Consider the following 27,965-nt stretch of genomic DNA (forward strand, 5'->3'; position numbering starts at 1 on the left):
TCAGCTGATAACATTTCAGTGATTAATCATTTCAGTCTCTGACAAAAAACTTTGGAGTTGTGTTGACAGCCATGAACGCATGCTAATGCTCTGGCCTGGGGCACAGTTGCCATGGTAACACGTTTTTCTGCCTCACCTAATAAAGAAGCAGTGATCCCCCCTTTGAAAGATGAAAAAGATGAGGGGATAAGTATGGGAGGACAGGATGAACCTTCCATGACTTTACATTTACATACAGCATTTATAATCCAGCTGTCAAAAGGTTTAATTAGACATTAGACAGCTAAAATACGATTATACAACAACTATACAACTAACTGAATGTTGCTTGGCAAACATATTGTTGTTCACAGCAATATTTCCTATATCTAAACATTGCTAAAAGTAAACTACATTGTTTTGTAGTAATGCAGCTTTTTGGGGCCTGTTTTTATCTAAAGGTAAAGTCTTCAAAGAAACAATCAGTTGTTAACAGTGACTTTTAATGGTCATCTTTTGCCTTATGATGATCAGAAATTGAAAGAGATAGCCTTTTCATTTAGAGTCTGTATGTTATTGTTATCTTACATTTAAAGTGAGCACAGTGTCAACACTTTCGCAAGACATTTCCAGGTTCTGTTTTGCCTTGGGAACATCTTGGCCTACATGGAAACGCATGGTGAGCAATCTGGATGACGAGGAACACTATGTTCTTTGGGCTGAGGCTGAAAATCAGAAATCTCCGGAGAGTCCCGCTGTTCCAGGCAGGCACATTACGACAGTAAGACCAGCCCTAGTGCCAAGACCTTTTCAGAGGGTAGAGATACAGTAATGAGAAGGGGTGTTACAGGAACAGTGAGCACATGCTTTTATAAAGTTATGTTCATCACCAGTCAATTAAAGGTAATTCAGTATAAACATTTTTCATGTTCAGCCAATAGAATTGATCTATTTTGATGATCAACATGCCTACCGTAACATGCACAGTATAACCATTAAGAAATTAGACAAATACTTGAGTCCTGGGGGTTAAACATATGGCCCACTAAAGGGTCCAATCTTGCCCACTGGATGACTCTGCACACCTAATATTGATGCACTTGTGAAGGCTAAGAGGTGTGAGTTTTCAGGAGCAAGTTAAACAGTGAGTATCCTGCAAGTTACACTCCTGCTTTAGTCTGTTAAAGCCAGTTTATGAATTTATACATTTACATCAGAAAAATGTGTCTGTTTATTCCACTGAAGCATATAAAATACTGCATGTTGAATGAGGTTTTTCCTATAAGGAAATGACCCTACCGCACAGGGCTCCATATTGCCCAGCCCTACCCTGCAGCATGTAGTTTAATATGCATTTGTCCATTTAAACCAGCGTAGTTTTGCTCAGAGTCAGTGTGTCCAGTTAGAGCAGTAGATTAGTAGCACAGTGGCACCAGCAGGATGTTTGTCAGTTCAGATGAAGAGAGCATGTTAGACAAATTAACATTTTAAACATAATATTTGGACTGCTTCCTCGAGACTGCAGTAGATAAAAACATGTTGACTAGTACAGTGTGTTCAGTTAGACTAGAAGAACATTTGTCCCATTAGATGAATACACTGCATCTACTTTTCATTACTGATTTTTTTTTTCTATTTAAAAGGGCCTGGAATATCTCTATGCTCACACGTTTTAACCTCAGTGGGCACTAATTTGTAGAGGCAACAATGACCCAGTCCCCCTGACCTTGCCACTGTGCTGATAATTGATGTAAAGGAAGAGGCAGCATTATTGGCCTGTGTTGACCAGATGAAATGCAGCCTCACTGTGATGATAGTGAAAGAGCATATTTTAGAATGTCACCTGCACCATGTCGGCCCATGGTGTTGTCAGGCGTTGAGACGCTTGAAGTCTGCTTCAAAGCTTCTGAGCTGCATTAACTGATCAAAGGCACTAATCCCCCAATAAGCATTCAATATTTATGTATTAAAGTACAGGCTGATCCATAACAGAAGCCACTGGCATTAGAGCTGGCATAAACAAAAGTCTTTGTACTGCAGGCTGAGATACGAGTTGTGTGTACTCTTGTAGCGCACATCTGACTTATTTCACCACCAGCAGGCCACCAAAGTAAGATGTATAAACCACCAAACTTTGTTTCCTTTAGAATTCAAAAGTGGCAGTTCATAGTTTTTTCATCAGCAGTGAGAAGATCAATTTGAGCAATCATTTTTGAGTTCTCATACACTCATGAAAGATTAAGTGGCAAATATTTATCATCTAACTCCTTGAGAGCAAGAGCCGCTCTCTCATAAAGCTTAAAATCATAGACACCAGGCTTTGAATGCCTGATAGATTTGGACACACAGAGTGCTGAAGCTCCAGCAGTGGTAAACATTTAAATTAAAAGCATCACTCACCTTCAGTGTCAAGGTAATGCAGTACTGCTGCCTGCACCTGAACATCCTCTTGCAGTGTCAGACGTAATCTTGATTAAATACTGATCACTTTCTTAACTCTAAGACTAAGGAGTTGAACATTAATGTCTAATATATGAAAGAGCAGAATTTAAAGGAGCCTAATTGAAGTAATTGATGGAGTCAGTTGTCAAACTGCATTGATTCTCTCCCATTTTAGTCAGCATGTCTCTCCATAAGTTGCCTTTATAAGACAGTTACATGGTGGAGGTCAGACACTTTAATTAATGAACAGTAGCCTGAGGGTGCTGCACATAACTCATCCCATTAAGAATGCAGAGTCTATGATACAGAATGTAATTTGTCTCTTAAAGATAATTTTCCTAGCGGAGCTAAAATAAGACCCTAATTTGGACACTGGCCTATTTCCTTTCAAACAGGAAGAGCTGGAGAATAATGCTGATGACAGGCAACTTTTCTTTTTGTTTGCAGTTCAACGTAAAAGTACTGAGAGTCTGGTCACGACTCAGGTGCAGAGAAGTTACTTTCTACTTCCAGGTGTATATGAAAGAGAGCAAGAGCGCACTAAATGTTAAATAGAATGAAGTCGCATTCTCTGTTATCTCTAAGTGGTATATAAATAAATTAATACTTTAACAAGAAAAAAACAGACACTTATCAAGTGTCAACTCATTGTCATGCTCATTAAATTGTAGTACATTTGGTAGAAAATATTTCAATAAGAATAAATGGTTAAGTTTCTAACTATTTGTTAATATATTTCCAGAACCTTTTAAATTGAACAATAGACTGGAAGTTCAAACAGCAGGTCGCAAAACAATCACAAATAGGTCCATTAGCTGTTCTGGAGCTTTCAACCATATCACACAATTTTCCTCAGCAGATGAAGTTGACAAACACGTATCCATTTTTCTGAGGACTTTAAGGACACATTGTCTGTGTCAGTGTAAAAGTTGAGATTGAAAGATAAAGGTACCCTGTGGAGTGTTTAAACACTAGTAGTGCTATGCAGCAATGTTTTACATGTTGATCCCTGTATCGTTTGTTCTTGTACATGTGAATGCAACCTGGTCCTGTCTGTGGTTTCACAGTATTCCACAGGTGGCAGTAATTTGCCAAGAAATGCAACACTGTGCCAGAAAAGGCAGCGAAGCAGAAGACTGAGAGCAAGTGAACATGGATGTAAATATTACAGCTTACAAACCTTTGAGAATAAAGGTTGTCACATAGTTTGTGAGGAAGGAAATGCATGTGCAGGCAATGCAGGAAGTGAGGACGGTCTAACACATTTATTAGACCTTAAAGAAACTCACAGTGTGTTGAGTAACAGTGAATGTAAACGGAAACTTTTTATTGTCTCACAAGAAATCTCCACAGGGTACCTTTTATTCTTGAACTTGTAAACAGCAGTTGGAAAAACAATCCCACCGTCAGTATTTGTTTTCGGGCTTTGGCTTCTATCCCACTTAGATCAAGAATTAATTTTCAGTCTCAGTTCTTTAGCCAACATGAACTCCCTTAAATGCTCAGAAAATGGAAATTCAAGCGCTAATTTTGTGCGCACTCACCTTAACATAATGATTGTATATGTCACTCACTCACTCACACAATTCAAATCTCACTCATAGTGCACACTATATGAAATGACTAACTACATAGCAAATAAGAAATCTGGTAGTACAGTGACACTACAAAATATAAAGATTTAACAAACAACTGTCAGAAGTCAAAATGACAAAAATACTTTAGTTAGTGCACAAAGATGTAAAGAGCTAAATACAGTATTAATAATCTTTCACGATATACATTACATCCACTTTAAGCCCTAAACTCAGCTATACTGTAAGTCATGAACTCCTGTACCTGAACTCTGTCCTTCTCTCCTTTTCACCCCACGCCTTCTCTCCTGTCCCTCTCCTGTCCTCTCTTCTCTCCTCTTCTGTCCTCTCCTCCTGTTACCTCTTCCATCATCTCTCCTTTCACATCTCCTCCACTGGCCTCCTCTCTCCTCTGCCCTGTCCTCTCTCTTCTCTGTCCTCGCCTGCCCCCCTGTCAATGGTGGTGGCTGACAGTGACTTTGCATCCAAAATGAAAAACAGGCAGATGGGCTCGTCGGGTGGGATGAACATGACCAAGAGCACAAGCATCAGTGGCGACATGTGCAACCTGGAGAAGACGGATGGTAGCCAGTCGGACACGGCGGTTGGCACGGTAGGCACTGACGACAAGAAGAGGCGCTCCAGCATTGGTGCCAAAATGCAGGCCATGGTTGGCATGTCGCGCAAGAGCCGGAGCACCTCTCAGCTCAGCCAAACAGGTAGGGCATCCAAGTGCACGGCCAGTGTACTGTATGTATGTTCATATGTGCATCTGTCCTGTGGCCTCTTGTTCTGTCTGTGTGGGTTTCTTTGATGTTTTCTGTTCTGAATCTGGAGTTCTAATACTGCAGCCCTCTCTTTCTCTCTCTCTCCTGCAGCAAGTTCTCTTCACTACATTTTATCTCAAAGGGCTTTTGGACACTGCACAGTCATTTTCTAGAGATAAAGACAACAGTATGATAATTGTTATACTCTTTTCTCTCTTTCTTCTAGGTAACAACTCTCCTGGGAATTCCTCTCTCTGTCTTCCTCACTTCTGTTTTTTTTTTGTGTTGTGGTAAAACTGCTTTGCACTTTTTGCCACATTGATGACTTGCTTGTCACGGGTCAGGTTTTGTCACCTTTCTTTATGTTGTGATGCTCTTTTGACTCTTTTCCAGTGTAAAACACTACCTCACACTGTGTATGCCGTTTTTTGTATTGGTTTCTGTGATTGCATGTGAGAGTGTGTGCACATGTGAGATATAGACAAGAATGGATGTGTTGTGTGGGTTGAAACCTATTTTCCTTTAGCTGAATGCAACAATATGTATTAGTCTGCAGTGAAAAAATAACACACGGGCTATTACTTTTTTTCACTCTTAAATTTTTTTTTCTAGTGTACTTTCTTTTCAAAAATGCTCAATAACCATTTGAGAAGGGTTGAGCTGCATTAGCTGGCGCCAGGCAGTGTGAAAATACAGCCTAGCAGGTGGCATGCAACACTGTCTCTGATGGAGAGACGTGTCATGAGAAGGTCAGTGGACTGGTCCACTTCCCCTCCGCAGCCACAGCTCTCTGGTGCATGTGTAAGCATCGAGGGCCTTTTCATCTTGTTTGTTCAACCTTAAAGTGGTCAATAATTACTTCTTCCCATCAGCACTCTCTGATGACACTGGCTTGATAGCGTGGCAGTTGAGGGATGGTTGTAGAAAAGATGTATGGTGAGGGGAGATGAGCAAGAGAGTGAGAGCGAGGCAGTGTGCTCACGTGGCACTGCACTGCCCCCCTGGCTCGTGATTTGATCGGCACATGAGCTGCTGCTGTATCTCCGTGGGTTAATCATCTCTAGTCTTTAATCATATTAATATGTTAGTCAGCAGTTTTTTTGTGGCATGTAGATATGGTTTATATAGATGTGGCTGCTAGAGGATAGAAGTAACTGTTCCTGTTCAGTAACTGCATTGTGAAGCAGTTCTTCAAACCTTGTGTTGTTGACTAGTAATGATGGTTATGTTGCTAAATAAGACGACTCTTCTGGAGTCTACTTTTGGGAACAGACAAAAACCAACTGACATTTGTTCCGATTTTTATTTTAAGATACCCATTTGAACAGTTTCACACAATCCTGGGAAAAAATTACACACACACATGCACACACTCTTTCCCCATGCAGACACAGCATAAAGTGAGCAGACTGAATCTCCTGGAGCTATTAATATTTCACTCTGTGCTTCTAAGTGCATCAGATGGATTTTGTGAGTGCGTGCATACATCTGCCTTTCTATATTCCGGAGATCTGTATTTGGTTCTGCACCAGCACAAACACTGCCAAGCTGCCTTTTGCCCTACTTAGTGTGTTATCCTGAGAGGTTCATCACCCGCTTGAAGGGTGCATTCAAAGGATGGTCGATTTTAAGAGACTGCTCGACAGTTTGCGTGCACTGCCAAGTGCTGGTGGGGGGATGGGCAGATCAGCCGGGCAGATCAGCCAAGCAGTACGACTCTGGCTTTGACACACACAGGTTAGTCAGATGGAATGGATGTGCTCCCAGGTGGCCGGCCTTGAGTAGTGTGTACTCTGTTTGCAGCTCTGGACTTGAACTGCTGGTTTTGTCCCCTCAGGCACTTGATTTTTCAGGAAATACAAATGTATCACAGTCTGAATTATGTTTGTAGTGTATGAACAGTCACAACTGCTTCATTTTGTAAACTGCACAGAAGTCTATAATGCCATAACAAGACTTGAGACTGAGTGCAAGGGGGGTATAGAGTAAACAACGGACAAGAGAGAGAGGAGACTTTACGTGTCCTCCTACATGTGCATTCAGATGCAGAATGGTGACTCTAACTGTGACTGATTTATTATTGATTGTATGTAGCTTTGACTAATCATATACTCAAACAGGGGCGCAAACACACCTGTGATAGAGAAAGTTTTTTTTTTTTTTTTTTCTTAAAGATATATATTTTTTTGGGGGCATTTTTTGCCTTTAATTGATAGGATAGTGAAGTGTGAAAGGGGGGGAGAGAGAGAGGGAGAGACATGCAGCAAAGGGCCACAGGCTGGGGTCGAACGCGGGCCGCTACGGCAACAGCCTTGTACATGGGATGCCTGCTCTACCACTAAGCCACCGACGCCCCGTGATAGAGAAAGTTACCATATGTTCAAGAAATTATTTAATTTAAACTTTTTAATCAGAAATAAATTAGATGTTATCTCTCCTAAGAAGACATTAACTGATTATAATAATTTTTCCTGAGCAACAGAAAAGTTTCACAGTCAGTGCTCAGTGCATTTACATTGGCTTTGATATTCACTTAAAATTTTTTTGAAAAACACATTTTGAAAATGTTAAGCTCATGCACGTGCCTGTTATTGGTGTTAACGTTGGTCATCATGAGCAAGCTGAAACATCAATTTGATTGATTACGCTCAATTGTCCCATCCACCAGTCAGCAGTCCTCTGGTCCCTGGTACATTATATTTTAAGCTCAATAGAGAGCCGCTTTATTCCCAATACAGCCCAACCAAACTGCTGCTACACAACCTGACTCAGCCAAAACCACACAGTAACAATCAGATCTTGCAGGCTTATTGACAATCCATCTCCATGCATTAATCTGTGCTTTTCTTTGTGTGTTTTCCTTGTGATTGGCATCTGAAAAATAGGCCTGATTTCTCTGTCTATTAATTCCGCTGCATTTACTATCTGTGCTATATATTCTCAGTGGGAAGGCTGTCGTAAAAAGGGATGCTGATGAAGATGTTGTCAGCATTTTACAGTACTGACCTACTGTTCAAATTTTCAGTTCAGTTTTATTGTGAATCATCACTGGCTGTGGTGCCTTCTTATGTTTGTTGCTTAAAGGTGCCTATTGTTTTTTCATTTTAAACAACTACATTTCATTTTGCATAATAATGATTAATTATTTGAGTAATATATTTAATATAAAACATCATTATATTTTTTTCAAGCACATTAGATACACATATTGCCTAAAAAAAAAGTGCTTATCCACGTGTCTATCTGTCTGTCTGCAGCTAATCTTGTATAATACTGGACCAATCATCAGTTACCTTTTGTGCCCATTCATGACTGTAGCTCAAGGACCTCTCATGGTTGTGGTTATTCATAATTGTTGAAAAACCTTATTTAACCTTATTCACTCTGTTTTATACCCTCATTGACTGCTGAGTTCTCACCCAATCACAACTGGCTGGTGGGAGCTGTAAGTAATCAACAAAATCACATATCAAAAGGCATTGCTGATAATTGGCTAGGGTGAAAACAAGCCTTACCCAGCCTGTTGCAGACCACATTTGGTCTTAGTGTGGGAATGACATCCATAGAAAAGTTTGGTCTCATTTTGGAACTAGAGCATGTGCAGATTAATTTCATACCCGATATGTAATGATGCACATAAATTAGGCACTGCCATCTTGACTGTAAAGGAGCCAGAAGGGACAACTGAGTGAGATTCAACACCTCTTGGTTTTGGAGAGGGAGGTTTGGAGGGATTATATTGGACATTTGGTCTGAGGTTTGTCTCCATATAGCCTGTGGCTACACTTTGATAAATTAACCTACAGTCATGCTTATTCGCTGGACACACAGCCTGCCCTCTCCTCCCTGTACCACACCCACGAGACCCCAGACACACATGGCCGAGATCTGCCCTCTGCTGAGTGCGCTTTTCTTCTTAGAAATGTATATCCCCCCATTCTTGTGGTGTGTGTGTGGGGTGATCTTCTCTGTTTTTACATATGAGTTGCATGGTGGAAAAGCAATAAGAGGGCTTTCTCTCTTTTACAATATTGCAAAATTATTAAGCTATTTTTACTACCATCTTTACACCACAGCTAGTAACATTCCACCTCATAATACATTCTCGCAGTTTACCCCATACAGTAATGGCCTCTGTCTAAGATGCCTGATCGTGTCCCAGAAACATTATCGACAGCACACTTTACAACTCAGCACCAGCCTCTCACTATTAAGGCTGAGGAGGTGAACAGTGCAGGTAATACAAGAAACTGGACCCTAATAGACATAAACAGGCGAGATTGCCCACAGGGATATAGAAATAAGAAAAAGATGGAATCACTTGGGAGGATTCTGAATCTGTGGGATAATTCATTGATGGAACCATCTAGTTTCCTGTTCCCTTGTGTGCAGCCTTGAGTATTAGTGTGTCTCTTCTTATGTCCTACTTTTCTCTACTGTATCTGACCCTGAAAGAAGCTCACTTTTTGGACCAGCTGCAAGTGTATCTGTTGTAGAATTAAATGAGGACAGTTCACTCATTATTGAAGAGAAGGCACCGCATGTTGCCATAGCATTGATTCTAAAAGTAACCTGTAAGCAAGCTGTTGAATCATTGTCCTACTTTTGCTTGTAGGAAAAGAAAAGGTTTGATTAGATTTGATTAAGCACTGAGGCATTCCCTGACAGCTCAAACCACACTGCTAAGAAACTGTCAGTGATGGTTACATGTATGTTCTGCAGTTATTTTATACCTTAAGTGTCAAACTATATGATCCAAGATTTACTGTGCTCTAGATAAATGTTTAACTTTACTAAGAGTTAAATGTTCCCTCAATAAATGAGGGCATGTGTATGCCACTTAATGTGACTGACTATGCCCAGAATAGCCAAATGTATACATGAGAGAGAGCAATGCACTGGCTGCCCCCTCCTCTCAAACTCCTCTCTCACTTACACCAGATATTGACGTAGTTTTGGACCTCCAAGACAGACTGTTTTGTATGTTGTAAAAAAGCTGAACTTTGAGCTTTCAGCCGAGGTAATTTATCTTCTGAGTTGGGTTCAGTGCCTATATCAGCAGCTCCTCCGCTAGCTGAGGCTGCTAATTAATCTCCTAGGGGGCCAGAGCAGACATGCTGCTCTCAGGATGATGCATGAAAGGAACACAGTAGCACAGGTACAGCTGAGGCTGGACACCAGTGCCCCACTGCTTTCCCCCCATCCCGCCTTCTACCTCACTTATTCTGTCATTCCCTCCTAACTGACATTTGTATCTCCCTGTCATTATTTCCCTTCTCTCTCTTTCCCTCCCTTTGTCATTTCACCTTGTCTTCTCTCATTCATGTGTTCCATTAGCTCTAAAATATCTCATCCTCTCTGTCTTCCCCTCTCCTCCAGTTTTCTCCCTCCATCTCTATTAAAACAATTCTGTGGAGGACTTACAGCTGTTAATCAGCCTGAGCTCTAAGACGAGCCATCTCTGCAGTGACCTAAATATGTGTGGGTACATTGTAGGAGCTGAGCTTTTGTACCTCCTATTAATGAAGCCACTGCCATATACCAAAAATACATCACAGCAGAACAAGTAACCTAGATGCACAAAATCTTTGTGATAATATTTTCCTCTGACTCATAAATGGCCCTGTAGTGTGATGTTAAAACTGCATTGTGCAGACATCAGCATGTTTGTTGTTGTTATATCCTTTAGTTATATTGTGATGTTAACTGTCAATCTGAGGTCTGGCATTTGGCATTTTCTTCTTATAGCCTGAGCCATCTACCATGTCTGTTCAAGTATCTGTGTGTTCTGGTGCATTTATTTTACAGCTTTGAGACTAACACTGCTGGCATTTAAACTAATGGCTAAGTTTAATCATAATGTATTATACTTAAAGCCTTCATCCAATAGTAAGATGCTATAGGATGCACCAATTTACTCTATACAGTGCGTCATGTAAATGCAACAAAGGGCTTTGGTTTGCAGAGGTAGGGTATCTGTTTCTGTGGATACTGTACATCCTGTCCCAGATGCTGTGCACCTGCAGCATAATCTAAACACATTAGGTCAGCATTAAACATGAGACCGTTTTGGCTGCATTTTGTCATCATGTAGATGTAGTAGCCTTAAGCCTTGCAGTTGACTGAGAGTGAAGCAAAGTAGTAAAATGTGAGCTAGCTTTTTTGCCTTTAATATGTATTTAATATTTCACTGTCAGGCTTTACAGTGGCAGAGCTGACAGCCGCTAAAGACAAGGGTATGCTTACTATTTTTTACTTTTTTTTTTTTTTTTTTTTTTAATCAAAAGCAATTTAGTTCCCTCAACACATTTTTAAGATATTGCTCTCTGTACCTACTTCACTGTGCACAGAAATGAAGTATACTTTTCATGGTATTTGAATCACAGGTTAATCTTAGACTCAATCTGTATCTGAAATGGTTCTATTGAAAGTGTCGTGTTAGAATTACTGATGACTTTATATTTATTCACGAGCTATAATGTGAATCAGTGTTAGTGGACTAAATCAATTTTTTTCACACAGAGCAGCACAAGATGTGTCTCTTAGCAGACACGGTGCTTTGTACTAAGAAATTAAGCAATGTTCTTGTTCTGAAGATGTTTTTTTCTATGTTGTGGTAATTATGCAGGAGCATAATTTAGCTTTGATCCAAGGAAAATGTAAGATCTACTGATGTTAACCCTGGGTATACATGTACAGTAACGCAGCAAGCTGTGGAAATGAAGATGAGTACATGTGTGGAAGCACAACTCTCTGTTCTTTGCTGATGTTGCTGCAAACTCAGTATTGCCAGATGAGAAACACTATTGTTGCTGCTGTTGAAAAGACTTCACTGAAGTGAAGTGATTCATTTTTGAACAGCTAAGAGCACACAATATCCTTTTTACAATGTCCTCTTTTTTAGCACTGTGGTAATATTCATGACCATGTTGTGTTGTTTTCTGATATATATTCCGTTAAACAGATCATGTCAGAATTCAGTATGAATAAAATTTAGCAGACCGCATGGAGGACAAACTATTTCACTGATGCATTTCAAGACAGCAGTTTAATGCTAAAAAGATACATTTTTGGGTGTAATATCACTTTAATACAGTACATACTTATACATATATATATCTCCATGAGCTCAGCTTCAAGCTGTTGATTCATCTTCTAAATGCTGCCGTGCTCCACCAGCTGCTCTTTGTTTTCTGCCTGCAGTGTGGCTCATGCTCCACAGCCATATGTCTCCTTTGCCTGAGTCTGAGCCTTGGACACAGTTGTATAGTTCTGTCCCACATTTCAGTAGAGTACATGCATGCCATATTTCTGAACTGGACTAAAAATGGATTTCCACACTGCATTTTTAGATTTTTGACTGCTGCTAAAAATATGACTTCCTCAAATAAAGCTGTCAGTCAAAGAGGAAGCCTGATGAGACATGCAGTGAGAAAAATATTGTGGTAGTCATGAAGCGTGAGCGTGATGTTTCTGCTCTTCAAAGGAATGGTTAAAAAGACGCTTATTTCCTCTTTCGGTATGAGAAGTAATCATACCAGGGTGACATGTTTGAGTGCAAATTTCACGCACAAGGGAAGTTTCTACATATCACACTAGTTTGTTGTGACTGTAAGAAAAAAATCAGCTGTGGTGATGTCAGTAGTTTCTATCAGGGTTTTTCATATGCACATATAAGGCTTGGCAGTATTTAGATCCCCTTTCTCTCTCTTGTTAGCTCTCCATCTGTTATACTTTCAGTGTTTGCACCACTGAGAGGCAGGAGGCAGCCAGGGGACACACTGTTCCAACTGTTATACCTCCTGCACTTCACATTTCAAATATGCCTCTCTTACCTCGTACCCTCCACTAAAGGTGTGAACCTTTTCAGTGAAGGTGTGAAATGAATGTCAGGACACAGTGTGTATACATGCTTGAATGTGAAGTCTTTTATTGTATGACACGTGAGTCATTATATCGTCAAGACTGAATCTAATTTCTCTTTAATTGCATTAACAAAGCATACAACATTTAAAACTGTATTGATAAAAAAAAATGTATTATACACTGAATCATAAGGTGTCTCTGGGAGAAGATGTTGAATCTGGTGACAAAAGGAGGACTAGAATCCTGCAGCTCTATGAAGCTTTTAGCCTCTTTGAGCTCTTTTATTTTTTTTATTTTACTTTTTTTTTTAAGTGTCACTGCTCGTATTTACCTCCATGCACAACATTTTTCCAGCAAAATAATCTGATAACTGGATTTCAGGCTACTTTCTTGTACCAAACATTACACAGACAAAATGAGCAACTAGCTGGTAAGGACAGATGAACATTCAGGAAGTTAAAGATTCCAGTGTATTATGATATTCTTCGGGGTTGGAGGAGACCAAAAAGAGCTAAAAAAAAAAAAAAAAACCCAGTAAATCTTGGACTCACATTCTTCAGGTGAACACGGACATGACTACATTCTAATGTTGCTGCATTTCTGCTAGGTATTTAAGTATAGAAGTACAGTAGGTAACTGATGACTAGCATGTTAGCCTTAACTTTTTAAGGTGTCAAAGTGGCCAAAAGTCTATGAATGCAGCTTTAGTGAGTTGTAAAGTGAGACTAGAAGCTCAGAGGTGATATTATATCCTATTTTGTAATTAAAGCTATTTCCCTTTACAATGCTCATCAGATTTGAGCCAGACACAAGAGGGGAAACTGCACTTCCAGACTGCAGGACTGGCCTGTATCAAGGTAGGCAGCAGGGAATGTAAACTAAGAGAAGAGAGAGCACGATTGCCTACGTTTGCGCGTGTAGTGGTGCGTGTCCTGGTGTGTCCGCATTTAAGTGCTCAAAGTGTGTTTGCTTGCATCCGTGCATGTGAGTGCCAGGGTTAGAGTCCTCCATTAAGCTGTGTTTACAGTGTGTAGGGCCAGAGTCGCTCTCTGACGCTTGGCCCGGGCTGGGATCATCAATCAGAAAGACTTCCGAAGGCTTCCGGCTGTGATCCCTGCTGCCTGCCAGACGGACCTTACATATGACTTCTGGGATATTACACTCTTTTGTTGTTGTAGTAGAATTGGCAGGGTTGTTCAGATTCCTGACTTCTGAGGTTTGTCATAGTTAGTCTAGGTATGTTGCACTGTGTGCTTTAATGTTAGTTTGTACTAGTCATGCTTTTGGGAAATTGGAGAGATCCCCACATGGCCTAAAATGTTGAGCTTGATTCCTACTTTTCTTCAGGCAAAGTTTTGAACTTCTTTGAAATGCTCAATGTTTAATAACTGGGTTTTTAATTTGTTGATAATATTAAGTATCTGGCAATTAAACGTGTTCTGGTTGTTTCCATGTGATGTACAAGCTATTTTCAGAATCCACCTGCAGTTTTGAACAGATGTAACTACAATTAACCATAATTATTTTTCTTCGACCGTTATGTGTTAGGTGTCAGGTATATCACACCGATGCCTGTATCTCTCTCTGTTATTGTACAGAGGATGGGTAAGAATAAACTGCAAAAGTGCAAAAGTTGAAACAAACAACACGTGCCCAACGTGGTGTTACAGTCAATGCCTCGTGAATCTACTGTCACCACGTTTGCAATGACACATTAGCTGGGACTTAGACAGAGGAGAGATGAACATTTTCTTAGGTGCTTCTGGTTATCATTTTGGCCAAACAAGGCTGGCTTGGACAAAAGGCAGTTCATAGAAAAGGATGTGGAAAAAATCTTCTTTTGCTATTTAATTTTCATCAGGTACTGATAATTTATTGTTGTTGGCTGGCTGACAAAGAATTAGCAGGCAGAAGATTGTGTAACTCGAGGAGCCCAGTGAAAGATTTATAACTACACAATTGTCTTATTAAATCTTAGACATCCTCATAGTTTTATTACTAATGGTAGATCATAAAAACTTAGTCAAAACAATGAAAGTGTGTTGAGGTTATGATTAAGATATAGGTATTTTAAAGTAGCAATGAAAACCTTTGATAATGATAATAAATCCATCTTTATAGTGGAATATCATTAAACAGAAAACCTGTTAGAGACACCATCCAGAAATTTACCAATTAGCACTTCACACACAGTAGAGGAGAGGATAACAGGAATTGGGTTTTCAGTTCTTGGTCAAGTACCACCAAGTACTGGACAGATAAATTCAAATTTTGAACAGATGATGGCTCTGGATAAAAAGTTAAGGGCTCAACAAAATTATTACAATTCATCCTAGAGGGGAACATGAATATGGGTACCAAATATTTTGGAAACCCATCTGACAGATTGCCAGAGTTATTGGGATTCATTCTCTGGGGTCCATGAATATCCGCATTTTACCCAGTAGTTGTAAAGACATGTCACTAAAACTCAACAATGTCAATCTGATGGTGCTACAAGAAAGGTCACAGGATCTCCAAAGTCAATTACCTTCATCCTCTGAGGGGCCATGACTGACTGTGCAAAATGCTATGGCAATCCAACCAATACTTGTCGAGATGTTTCAGTCTAGTGAGAGCAACACAATGACTCTGCCATCCCTAGAGCCACACTGCAAGTATCGCTATAACTTACAAAACATACATTATTCTCTCAACTTCTTTAAATGAGCCTTGTTTTTGATCCAGTAAAATCTAGACAATCTGTAGGTCAACGTGACTGTCTGAGTTAGCAGGAACCCTTAATGATATCCTTTCATAAAGAAAGACTGTAATAGGACCCATTATAGAAATGACCCAATTGTTTGTGTTGTAACTGTGTGTGTTTGTCCAGTTTCCCCCTAGCTGCAAATGTGAAGTGTTGTTTTTGACTGTGCTGACCTAGATGAAACCTGCAAAGGGACACCATGCATTAAGAGGCTTCTTCGTGGAAGTAGGTTGCAGTGTCTCTTAGGGTGGAACTTTTGCCTTGGCTATAACACCACAGGGAGCTTGCTATATTTATGATGATGCAGAGAAGGACCATAATTGTCCTGTACTGTGCCTATTCTGCCAGACACATGTTCAGAACAAAAGCACCACAGTTGGTTCTCTGGCAATGTGTCAAAGCAACACAGTTTCGCTTCGTTTTTTAACAAGCTGCAGTAGTAACAGTGGATAGAGGGGCTGAAGTTTAGTTTAAAGCTATACATTTGCTTTATGTGTTACTCACACCCTATGCCAGTAGCAGATTTATCAGTATTTCAGGGACCACCTATGAAGAATTCTTTTCTCTCAGCACCACTGTTGTAGCTTTCTGCTCTGGACTGTTTAAAATAGGCTGACCTCGGGTGTCCACAAATAGTAGAAATGGACTGAAAAAGGGTTCATGTTTAAAGAAGTTTGACTCTAATTCAAACAAAGAGTTGTCTGATTGTTTGAAAGTATGGTTTATGATTAATCAGGGGAAAACAAAGTTCTTGTAACACAACATACGTTATGTCACAGGGGTTGTGGAGAGAAGACGGATGAAGTCTTCATATGTAAATATGATCGTCCACTTCACACTCTCAGCAACTGTGTAAACAACCTGCAAAAGCAAAGTGAATTTCTCCGAATGCACACAGCACAGCTGTGTTATGGTGGTTAAAAATGACAGAAAAATAAACTAGCACAGTTTGGCACGTGAGCTTTGAGTGTCCGCCATGTGGCTGAGGCCCTCTCACCGTGGAGCAGGGCTGTTGGCAGACCTAATGACAGCTTGTTTTCACAGCCTTTGTGGATAAGATGGGGAGAGGGAGGGATGGTGGGACAGGGGATGGAGAGAAAGGAATAACAGTGGTGACTAGCACAAAAGAACCAACGCAGCAAGCAGAGGGATGAAAAGGAGAAAGCAAATGATAAAAGGAGAGGTTAAAAAAAATTGGTGAGAAAAGAAGTGGGGAGGGAGGGCTCAGTATCTCTGGGTAGAGCTTGTTCACCCGCAGAGCCAGCCGAGGTGCGCCTGAGCAGCCTGGCTCTCTGATTGGTGGCGCGCGATGCAGCTCTCTCCCCTCCCCCCCTGAAGAAAGAGGTGCAGTAGGAGCGTCAGACCCAGACAGCACAAGACTCAGCTACTGAAGCAACATTTATCTGAAGCTCTCCCTAAGATGCATTCTGCAGAGCATTTAAGGACAGACTAGATGATAGCACAGACCCAGTCTCCTACGACATAGAGTCTCCTACTACTGGACTTAGGAATTTATCAAACAGATTAGATTTGAATTGATTTCAAAACCTTTACCAGTAGGATCAGCTAGAAAAGGCAAAGCTGACGTCTAGTGCATTCGATTCACCGCATTGAGAAGGACGGCCACTGGTCACCATGGGCAGGCAGGGGCACGATACCTCTGCTGCGGCTCCTGGGATGCGGATCCAGCGCTCCCAGAGCAAGATGAGCCTGTCTGCATCATTTGAAGCACTGGCTGTCTATTTCCCCTGCATGAACTCCTTCGATGAGGAGGACGGAGGTAAGATGACATCTGGGGTAATGTCCCAGCAGTGGTTGCTGACTGGGGGTGCAGCAGAGCTGTTTAAACTGAGGGGTGGCAGACAGGGAGAAGATGGATTTAGGATTAGTGGGAAGATGCAGAGGTATTGATCACAGGGAGAGCTGGGGTGGGCTGAGAGATGTAATTAGTTTAATTAAGATGAGAGTGTACTTCAGTTAGGATAATAATGTGTTGTTTGTGCTGTGTGTACTATGTGCAACATCATGAATTAAAAGTTAATATCTATGCCTTTATCATTCAGGCCAGCAGTTTGTTGTGAAATATACAAACTGCTTCTGTTGCTACTGCTGCTGGTGGTGGTGTTAGCATGAACGGGGAACCAGTCAGCTGACATACTCCATTCATGCTAGTCAATATCTCCTTTCCCCTTGATGGTTTTAAATCTGACTGAATAAAAACAAAGGATTAAGTAGCTAGACTGAATCATTGTTTAATATCTTGTGGGCGGTAGTGTTTATTTAGCTTAAGAATACAACATGCTCTATGACTGTTGCTTCCTGAACAGTAGTGATGACGCCTACTGTATGTTTATATTTGTGCCTCTCATGATGCTTCTATCATTTGCTATTCTAGTGACAGGGGGATTTATTCACAGAGAAATAGAATAGGTCATGGATTTGCAATGCAGGACATTTATTCTTTTATACTTATCTCTTTTTTTTTTTTTTTTGGTTGCCTGACCATGCCAGCTTTATTTTAGCTACAGCTTCACTCACATACAGTCAGGTCCATAATTATTTGGACAATGATACAGTTGTCGTCATTTTGGCTCTGTACACCACCACAATGGGTTTTAAATGAAACAATGAATACCTGCTTAAAGTGCAGACTCTCAGCTTTCATTTAAGGCTTTTTTCAAAAATGTAGTATGAACCGTGTAGGAATTACAGCCATTTCTTCACGCAGTCCCCCAACTTTAAGGGCTCATAAGTATTTGGACAAACTAACATAATCATCAATTAAACAGTCAGTTTACATACTTGGTTGCAAATCCTTTACAGTCAATGACTGCCTGAAGTGTTGGACACATAGGCATCATCAGATGCTGGGTTTCTTCCCTGGTGATGCTCTGCCAGCCCTTTACTGCAGCCGTCTGCACTTCCTGCTTGTGTTTTGGGTGTTTTGCCCTCAGTTTTGGCTTCAGCAAGAGAAACGCATGCTCAGTTGGATTCAGGTCAGATGATATGACTTGGCCATTGCACAACATTCCACTTCTTTGCCTTAAAAATGTCTTTGGTTGCTTTTGCAGTATGCTTCAGGTCATTGTCCAACTGCACTGTGAAGCATCGTCCAATGAGTTTTGAAGCATTTGGTTGAATCTGAGCAGATAATGGTGCCCCAAACACTTCAGCTTTCATCCTGCTGCTCTTGTCAGCAGTCACATCATCAATAAATACAAGAGAACCAGTTCCACTGGCAGCCATACATGGCCATGACATAACAGTACCTCCACCATGCTTCACTGATGAGGTGGTGTGTTTTGGATCATGAGCAGTTCCTTCCTTTCTTCCTTCTCTTGTCTTCCCATCATTCTGGTAGTTGATCTTTGTTTTATCTGTCCATAGTATGCTGTTCCACAACTGTACAGGCTTTTTAGATGGTTTTTGACACACTCTAATCTGGCCTTCCATTTTTAAGGCTAACCAACGGTTTGCATCTTGTGATAAACCCTCTGTATTTATTCTAGTGAAGTCTTGTCTTGCTTACAAGAGCAGCAGGATGAAAGCTGAAGTGTTTAGGGCACCATTATCTGCTCAGATTCAATTAAATGCTTCAAAACTCATTGGACGATGCTTCACAGTGCAGTTGGACAATGACCTGAAGCATACTGCAAAAGCAACCAAAGACATTTTTAAGGCAAAGAAGTGGAATGTTGTGCAATGGCCAAGTCATATCATCTGACCTGAATCCAACTGAGCATGCGTTTCTCTTGCTGAAGCCAAAACTGAGGGCAAAACACCCAAAACACAAGCAGGAAGTGCAGACGGCTGCAGTAAAGGGCTGGCAGAGCATCACCAGGGAAGAAACCCAGCATCTGATGATGCCTATGTGTCCAACACTTCAGGCAGTCATTGACTGTAAAGGATTTGCAACCAAGTATGTAAACTGACTGTTTAATTGATGATTATGTTAGTTTGTCCAAATACTTATGAGCCCTTAAAGTCGGGGGACTGTGTGAAGAAATGGTTGTAATTCCTACACGGTTCATACTACATTTTTGAAAAAAGCCTTAAATGAAAGCTGAGAGTCTGCACTTTAAGCAGGTATTCATTGTTTCATTTAAAACCCATTGTGGTGGTGTACAGAGCCAAAATGACGACAACTGTATCACTGTCCAAATAATTATGGACCTGACTGTATGTACTCACACTCCCACTGTTGGCTACCAAGCAGCTCGAATAGTCATTGTCTTTTCCTGTCTGGCAGGGCTCAGATTTGAGGGCAGAGACCTTCTGGTGACAAGCCAGCTTGTCTGACTTTTAGGCCCCTGCTGCTTCATGTTGCCAGATACTTTACAAAAGTGCTTGGCTGCACACCCTCCTATCTGTGTTGATAATACTCCCGTCTTTGGCACATTTACCTCATCTGCCACCACGTTAAATGCAGCTATAGGTGTATTTTGGGCCATAATATAGGTACATATGTATGTGAAATGTTTGTATGGGAATTTTGGAGTCTATACCACAGTGTGTTAATTGATCAATTCATTATAATTTGCAGTGAGAAAAAAATCAGCAGTCTTTAGTCGATGCAAGATCACCCATATCACAGTATGGGCTGTGTACCTGTGATTTTAATCAGCAGTATAAATGACAACGTGCATCTCGTAATTTGTGCAGCGCAGCAGGAAATCAGATTTCTCTTGCTGGCTGTGTTTTCAATGTTCATTGATAACATCCGGCTGGCCACTGATTGTCAGAGGTCTTTGAGCAGCAGTTTGCTACAGACGTCAGAGACGACCTCTGTGGCTTCGTCTCCTATTGTAAAGTGTGAAGAGCAGGAAGAGGAGGCGGCGGCTGAATAACCGAGATTTCAAGGCTGAAAGGATTCATGTCTGTTTATGCCTGTGTGTGTGTGTTAGATAGGCTCAGGTTCATCTCTCTCCTCCTCAGCCACGTCTCTGACGTGACAAGGAAGGAGAGAGGAGGAGAGTGAAGACAGCGGGCCAGTGATGATGCTGGATTAGAAATGCTGTAGTCTAGATGTGATTCATCCATCATTTTCATGGGAAATGATTAAGTGAAAATTGCATAAGGTCTATGGATAGCCCCTGTTTGTCCAGACTTTACACCTGGGGGCTGCAAACGGTGGAGTGACGGCAACTCTGTGTTATTACTTTCTTCTGGCTTTGCAGTGATGATATGGCCTCTGGGAAATAACATGATGCCCTCATTTTTCATTTGCACATACGAAAAAAGAAATTATATAACTATAATAGGTGCAATAATACTTCATTAAGTTGTAAAATTAGTCTTACTGTAGATCATCACGATGCTCTATTTCATGTTTAAGGTTAGAGATCATTGATATATTCCAGGTACTAACATACCAGTTTAACAGAGCTAAATGGCTAAATATCAAGTGAAGTATCTAATACTAACATACTGTGATTAATGTGTCTGATTTCATTTCTAAGCATGATTGCTGTATGATGATTTATGGAGGAAATGCCAGTCTTTCTCTTAACGGGTATTAAAATGAAACATAACTTGTGTAGCTGTGTGTTTGTGTGTGTGTGTGTGTGTGTGTGTGTGTGTGTGTGTGCTCGTTGCCAGGCGTGTGTCTATAGTGGTGGAGCATTCATACTTTTGTGTAGGTACAGTATGTGTCTGTCTGTCACACGCGCAGCCACGTGGCCCCACACGCAGGAAGGCAGGGTAGAGATGAGCAGCAGCAGGGCTAATGGTTGGAGTCAGCTGTCGTCTTGGATCAGCTAGGATGGGGGGCAGACGCTAGATGTTTATGGGTGGAGCATGGAGTCACTACGGCTCCCACAAGACCGCCGAAGGCAGTCACTAGCACAGCGCAGAGGAGAGCTGCACACGTTGCTCTGTTCAACAGATACACAAAGAGCCGTGATTCTGTTGCACTCGTTGAATGAGTGCCCTTGTCCGATTGTCACAGTGAAATTGCCATGTTCTTTCCCAGAATAAACCATGCTCACGTTGTGCTACACAGATTGATTTCCATTCACAGAGTAGTCTTTGTGTTTTGTTTTCCCTCTGGAACGGATTTTCAGATGAAAGAGCAGGAATGTCAGAAATAATCCATGTGAGTGCAACTCGCTGTATGAGTCACAAAATGATGCAAAGTCATGGATTGACAAACTCTGTCACTCTTTCTCTCCCTCCCTCTCTCTTTCTTTGCGTGTGTTATTCTGCGTGCAGAAGCGGGAGGTAAGAAGTTACGTAGCACGATCCAGAGAAGTACAGAAACAGGCCTGGCGGTGGAGATGAGGAGCAGGATGACTCGGCAGGCCAGCCGGGAGTCCACAGACGGCAGCATGAACAGCTACAGCTCCGAGGGAAAGTAAGAAGACTCAGATTCTTAGAGCAGTCAAAAAGCTCCTGTGTATATATTTTACTGGGAGCGGCTTGTATATACACAGCAAATAATTCAAAACTTGATTTGATTACTCACATCTTCACTCTTGGTAATCCTCCCGACATGTAATTGGCTACAGCCATTAGCTTAACTACAGTGGTGTCTTTTATCAACAAAACTGGTCTTTTCATCTCCATAGTAACCAGTGTGCCTTTCTCTGTTTCAGTCTCATCTTCCCTGGTGTGAGGCTCTCCTCAGATGCCCAATTCAGTGACTTTCTGGATGGTCTTGGCCCTGCTCAGCTGGTTGGACGACAGACGTTGGCTACTCCACCTATGGGTGAGAACAACAATCTGTTCAGCACATTTATATGGTAGTATGGTAATCCTTGGAATCGTTCTTTGCGTGTAGAAATGACCATTTGTATATCAGTTACTCACCCTGTCACAGAGTCCTGCACGGGTCCAGTTTTCAAGATCTGCCCCAACCCGACCCGGCGACGTACAAACCCGCACCCGAACCGCAAACCCGCGCATCAGGCCAATTAGTACCGCAACCCGGTCCGACCCGTTGAAACACGACCCGCAGCCCGACCCGTAACCCGGATTTAAAGTAATCATTTTGGGTCATATTGGCTGAATATTGAACAGCACATCGCCACAGTTAAGGTGCCAGTAAGTAAACAACGACCTGAATGAACCAAAGACTCTCACAATAAAAACCTGACTTGACTGTGTTCTTCTCCCATACGAGTGTAAAAGCACTCGTTTGTTACGTTTAATGTTTTTAAACTTTTAATCTATGTAAAGGAACTTTACATGTGTAATAATAGACTTACTTTCTGTCCAGAGCGACGTTCAGCAGTTACAAGCCGTCACATGTTTTTAGAATCCATCGAGGAGAGAAGTAATCCATCAGGGAAACATTATAAAGTGATAGTTGTACGTTTTATCCATTTATTTCTCAAATACCTAAATAATTATTTACTGTTTTGGAAGCGGCGCTTGTTAGACGGTGGCAGCCATGTTGATTCTGTCGTCCAATCACAAAATTGTGTTATTAGATGGTGAAACGCGTGTCAACAGCTGAACCAGTGACCGTTGCGAAATAGCGGAGGCGATCCTCAGAGAGTAAATAATGACCAAGATAGTTATCTGTAGTTTACCGAACTAATGACTGATGTGTTTATCTAAAACCCGCGATCCGACCCGCATGTTATTTTTCCCACCCAGATCCGAACCCGGGAAAAAATATTTTTTCAAAACCACCCGCAAATCAGCTGCTACCCGCGGGTACCCGACCCAGTGCAGGACTCTGCCCTGTCACATTGAATTTGTGAAGAAAACACTTTTCTTACATGAACAAAGAATCCAAAAATGAAAAAAAATCTTTGATGAAGTCACAGGGGTCTGCATTGAACAATAGCCAAACTATATCAAGACTTCTAGCCACAAACTTTCACACAGCTTGTGCAGTATAATCCAAGTTTCATTTATCCAGTCGTATGCTGAGTACTTCCCAAACAAACAGCCCTTTACGACAGGGAACTGAACTGAAAGTTAAGCTTATATGCTCTCTTCAAAGCCAGCCTCCCTTAACAAAAAGTAATTTTACTTCGCTGAACATGGGAGCTGCTGTTCTGCTACTGCCTCAATCAAGAATTTGTTTTATTGTGTGACTTGAGTGAACCTGAACTAACTCTTTAAAACACCAAATCCACACAATGACTCAAACTTCGAGGCAGCGGTCAACCAGCACCTCGAATTCAGCGAAACAAGGGGCCAGTAAATGACATACAGTGGGGAGAAGTATTCCTTTAATAATCTTGTAAGGCATGCAGTAGTGTGCTAAAAGTTATGTTTTTTTTTTATTCAGGTGACATCCAGATCGGTATGGTGGAAAAGAAAGGAGCACTGGAGGTGGAGGTAATCAGAGCCCGTGGCCTTGTGGGAAAACCAGGTTCCAAGGCACTGCCAGGTAATTTAAGCTCTCACACTGTCATTGTCGCAGCCAATTAAGCACTTATCTCAGAAATCCACTGTAAATGTTGTTATATAATGAATGAAATAGCATGTTTCTTCAGGGCTGTGGGAGTAGACTAAGAGGTCGTGCATTTTCTTGACTCTCCTCTTTCCTCCTCTCCTATCTTCTCAGCACCATATGTAAAGGTCTACCTTTTGGAAAACGGAGTCTGCATAGCCAAAAAGAAAACAAAAGTAGCAAGAAAAACCTTGGATCCTCTTTACCAGCAGCAACTGCCGTTTGAAGAGAGTCCAGGAGGGAAGGTTTTACAGGTAAGAAAGGTCTCACAGGAATGAGAGTAGAAACTCTGAATCAGCCTCACTGAAACTTAATTTTTCACTGTTTAAACTTGTTTCATCTTTTTGAGTCATTTCTTTTTCTGTGTTCTTCTCCGCAGGTCATCGTTTGGGGCGACTATGGACGTATGGACCATAAATCATTCATGGGAGCAGTTCAGATACTGTTAGACGAGCTGGACCTGTCCAACATGGTGATTGGCTGGTTTAAGCTCTTTCCTCCTTCCTCATTGGTGGACCCTACTCTGGCCCCACTGACAAGAAGAGCTTCCCAATCCTCACTGGACAGTTTCTCTCGATCATAGCAGCGTGTGGACTGATAGCGTTGTTGTAGCAGCCAGTGTTGCGATTACAGGTCACGCCCCCCGGTTACACTGCATGCTTGATGTTGTGTCTTCTGAGCCTGTTTCTAGGGGTGCAAAAAACGTGATCCTGTGTTTTGAGCAAAAACGTCGCGCACATTGTGCACGTGGCGAAGCGTGTTGCAAGCGCCTGGCGGCCGGGATTGCCGGGTGTTGTTGTTGTTTGGAGGAAGCTGGAATGAACTCCTTAGCACGAGGAATCCGTCAGTTCCAGGTTTTCATCCAATTCGAAGCCATGGGGGTCCGTACTGGGAACTGCTAAATGAGTTCTACAGGAGCCCTTTTCGAATGAAAAATAAATGTTTTTGCTTTCTTTTCTTTTTTCTTTTTTTGTTTTCATTTGTTTTTTTCTTTTTTTTTTCTTTTAATGTCAGTGTACTTGTATCTGAAGGGGGTGACAGTGTTTCTAACCAGATGCTTGGTCACGCCACGCCAACAGACCTAGCTGTGTAGATGGAGTTTTGGAGACCATCGCTTTGGGTGAGGTGTGTCCCAGCTTGTATCCACACTCCCCCAAACCCCAAAAGAAAAGTCCCGCATACTCTAGGTTTATGTACTGAATCAAACCGTACTGCTAAATCACAAGAAAGACTTCAAAGTTAATCAGAGGCAATATTGAAGTGGCTACCATCAACACTCCAGATTAAAGAGTAACGATCCAAACCCCATGAAAAAAATGTACAATCTACCATCATTCTTTCTCTGTTGATATATTGTATGAAAATTAAATGAGAAAAAAATATTTTTTTTTCCTTTTTAGTTCATTTGCATGGACACAAATTTAGCTGAATTAAAAAAAGAAAAAGAAAATTATTTTCTTGAGGCTGCAACTTGCAAAAAAAGATGAAGAAAAATAAATAAAACAGATCAGCCATTTTCAACAATTTATATTATTTTTAAAGATAAATTTCACTAGTGCATGGTTTTCAAGGGGAGTGAATGCAACATCGTGATTAAAAAAAAAACAGACATTGTTTATCATTCTTTAGACCATTCATGAGTCTGTGTTTTGCAGACGTGCAGATAAGGGAAACTTAAAGGAAACTTTTGGAGCTATTTAACAGAAAATGTTTATGTGACAAAAAGTGATAATGAAAATAAATGTAAATGATTTATTTCATTGTAAAAGGCTCACGCCTTATAAAGATAAACATTATGTGCAAATTGTACATGTTTCTCTTTTTCTTCCTTGTCCCAGGGTACTTCTCATTGTACTATTCATTGCTACCATCGTTCAGTCCCCTGATATTGTCCAGATTTTAGGACTGTTGGTTCATTTACAGTTCTGTATTGTTTCAGTATGTATTTTATTTTGGATTTGATTTGTTTAACAAGCATGTTGAAAAGGATTTTCTGCAACATGGCTTGGGCACACCTTACAGTAACTCAGCATGTTTTGATAAAGATGATATTTGGAATTTTTGCAGTTTCTTGTACAGTGCATGTCAACTTCATTACTTTTCTCCCTCACCTTAAATTGAACTCTACAACAAATTAGTTCTTGGTCTTCTGCGGCCACTTATTGAAGTTTTATCAAAAAACATTCCACCCCCAAGGTCATATTTTCTTTCAGGTTTTTGAGGGAAAAAAAGTGACAAGGAAAATATTTTATATTTAATGGAGGTTGACGAAACAGTTGTGATTGCAAGTGTATTTTATTTCAGTATTGTTGACGAACATGCAAAAATAATCTGTATTGGTACAGCAAGAGGTCTATACCTAATCAAGAGGCAGCAAACATGCAAGAGATGTATGTTGCTGTGGTTCAATTTTACAGGCACTGTTTGTGAAGATGAGCTAATCACAAGTTCAAATAAGGGATATTGCCACAGAAAATGTTTTTTTCTTGTTTTAATGAAAATGAAATTAATTTACTATATTTTTGTTAGTTTTATTTAAAAGCCAAGACCAGTTTATTTTTTATTTTCTATTTTTAGTAATTATAAATACTTCTCATGTCTGGGAAGTATATGAATCTTATAGTTGCAGTATGTCTGAATGAAATTGAACTGAGGCATTATTCCTTTTCCATATGACGATAACGCATTTTAATGTCCAAGAAAACCTTTCGCTTTAACAAGCCACAGTATATATTTTCATTTTGATTTTCATTGTACATACCTTTAGATGTCAGAATTTGAATAAACAAGCTACCATGAATAGACTGATAGACTCTTTTGGAACAGGAAAAATGCCTCACATGATGACAAAGACATATGTTATTTATCCTTTTGAATGCCTTTTAATTTTCTCTTTTTGGTGCAATGTGTTAATGCCAAGGCTATGTCTTGGTTAAGTATGGTTGAGTACAGAGATTTATGTAAGTTATTTTTCAAATTAAAAAATAAAAAATTGATATTACACTGATGCTACGTGTTGGGTGATAAGATTAACACATACATACACAACATACTTCATACAGAAACTGCAGAAAAAGTATGTATGTACTGTACTGTATTGGAAAATCTGTGGTTTGATCCCTGGCTCCCTGTCAAAGTATCCTCACTAAACTATCCTGGTCGCAGCTATAAAATAATAGTCAATATCAATATAGCAGAGATTGAAAAATCCTAACTGTCTTTATAGGTCAAGCTCTAAAAACCCTGGATCCTCCAATTCCCATAATGTAATCTTTTGTCTCCCACACCAGGGAAATTTCCACATCAACTCAATTGCTCCATGTTATACCAGATGTATGTTGTAAATCTGTAGACCCTAAAGAATCATCAGGGTCATATTCTTTAGACACTATGCAACCAACTGTAGCCTAGCATGTTCAAATTATGATAGTTATCTTCATGAATTTATCTCAGGTGGGGGAGTTTGATAGCTCCATTTATCCAACAGAAAATATTTAATGAATGCAGTCAGCTTGGCTGATTGTTGTGTAACATTAATATTACATCTTCTGAAAAAGCCAGCAATAAGTAAGATAAGAATTGATCATGATATCATTCAGCGTAGACCTACCTTTCTTGTTTCAAAGGCAGAGTAACTTGGTTCAAAGACAGACTAGCTGAGCTTCCTTTCACCTTCCACATTCAAACAAAACAAGCATGTACTGTTGCCAGCTGGCTAAGCTTGTTAGCTCATAACCTGATTTGATTATTAAGGCCAAACACAGGAATGACACTGCTAGCCGGCCAAATATGCAAAGGATTCACTTTTGTGAGTAAAGACATGTTTGTTTGTTTTTAAATTCACTTTTTAATTAACTTTTTAATCACTTCTGTATGACAACTGTGGTCAAAGACTCTCCAGTCAGGCTTGTGACTCTGTGGGACACTTAGACACAGTGGTGCTTTGAGCTAAATGCTAACATTAGCATGCTACCATGCTGATGTTAAGCAGGTGTATAATTTACAGTTTACATATGGTGGCTTCGTGTGTTAGCATGCCTATATGCGCCAAATAGCACTTCACACAAGGAACAGCCACTGCTGATGGGAATGTACTACAAACCAAATACAAGAACTAAACACATTGAAACATTGACCTGATGATGGTGCTCATTCAGGGCAAAACCAAAGTAATTATAAGTCAT

The 27,965-nt window shown here is 40.6% G+C and overlaps 1 protein-coding gene across 17 annotated transcripts in view; it reads left to right on the top strand.

Annotated features, from left to right (window-relative positions):
• rims2a (regulating synaptic membrane exocytosis 2a) overlaps positions 1-26,788 on the top strand; it is a 166,965-nt gene extending 140,177 nt beyond the window's left edge. For 11 of the 17 annotated variants that reach the window (XM_078171971.1, XM_033640886.2, XM_033640888.2 and 8 more), the window contains 5 exons: positions 21,585-21,726; positions 21,968-22,080; positions 23,617-23,718; positions 23,896-24,035; positions 24,161-26,788. In XM_078171971.1, coding sequence (XP_078028097.1) covers positions 21,585-21,726; positions 21,968-22,080; positions 23,617-23,718; positions 23,896-24,035; positions 24,161-24,364 — 701 coding nt within the window. In that variant the 3' untranslated portion in view covers positions 24,365-26,788. Of the gene's footprint in view, positions 1-4,469; positions 4,715-16,508; positions 17,155-21,584; positions 21,727-21,967; positions 22,081-23,616; positions 23,719-23,895; positions 24,036-24,160 lie in introns of those variants that run through there. The other 6 variants (XM_078171967.1, XM_078171972.1, XM_078171969.1 and 3 more) reach the window with 3 other exon arrangements.
• Positions 26,789-27,965: the final 1,177 nt, after the last annotated feature.

This window comes from Epinephelus lanceolatus, chromosome 10 (assembly GCF_041903045.1).
Source record: "Epinephelus lanceolatus isolate andai-2023 chromosome 10, ASM4190304v1, whole genome shotgun sequence".
Lineage (NCBI taxonomy): Eukaryota > Metazoa > Chordata > Actinopteri > Perciformes > Serranidae > Epinephelus > Epinephelus lanceolatus.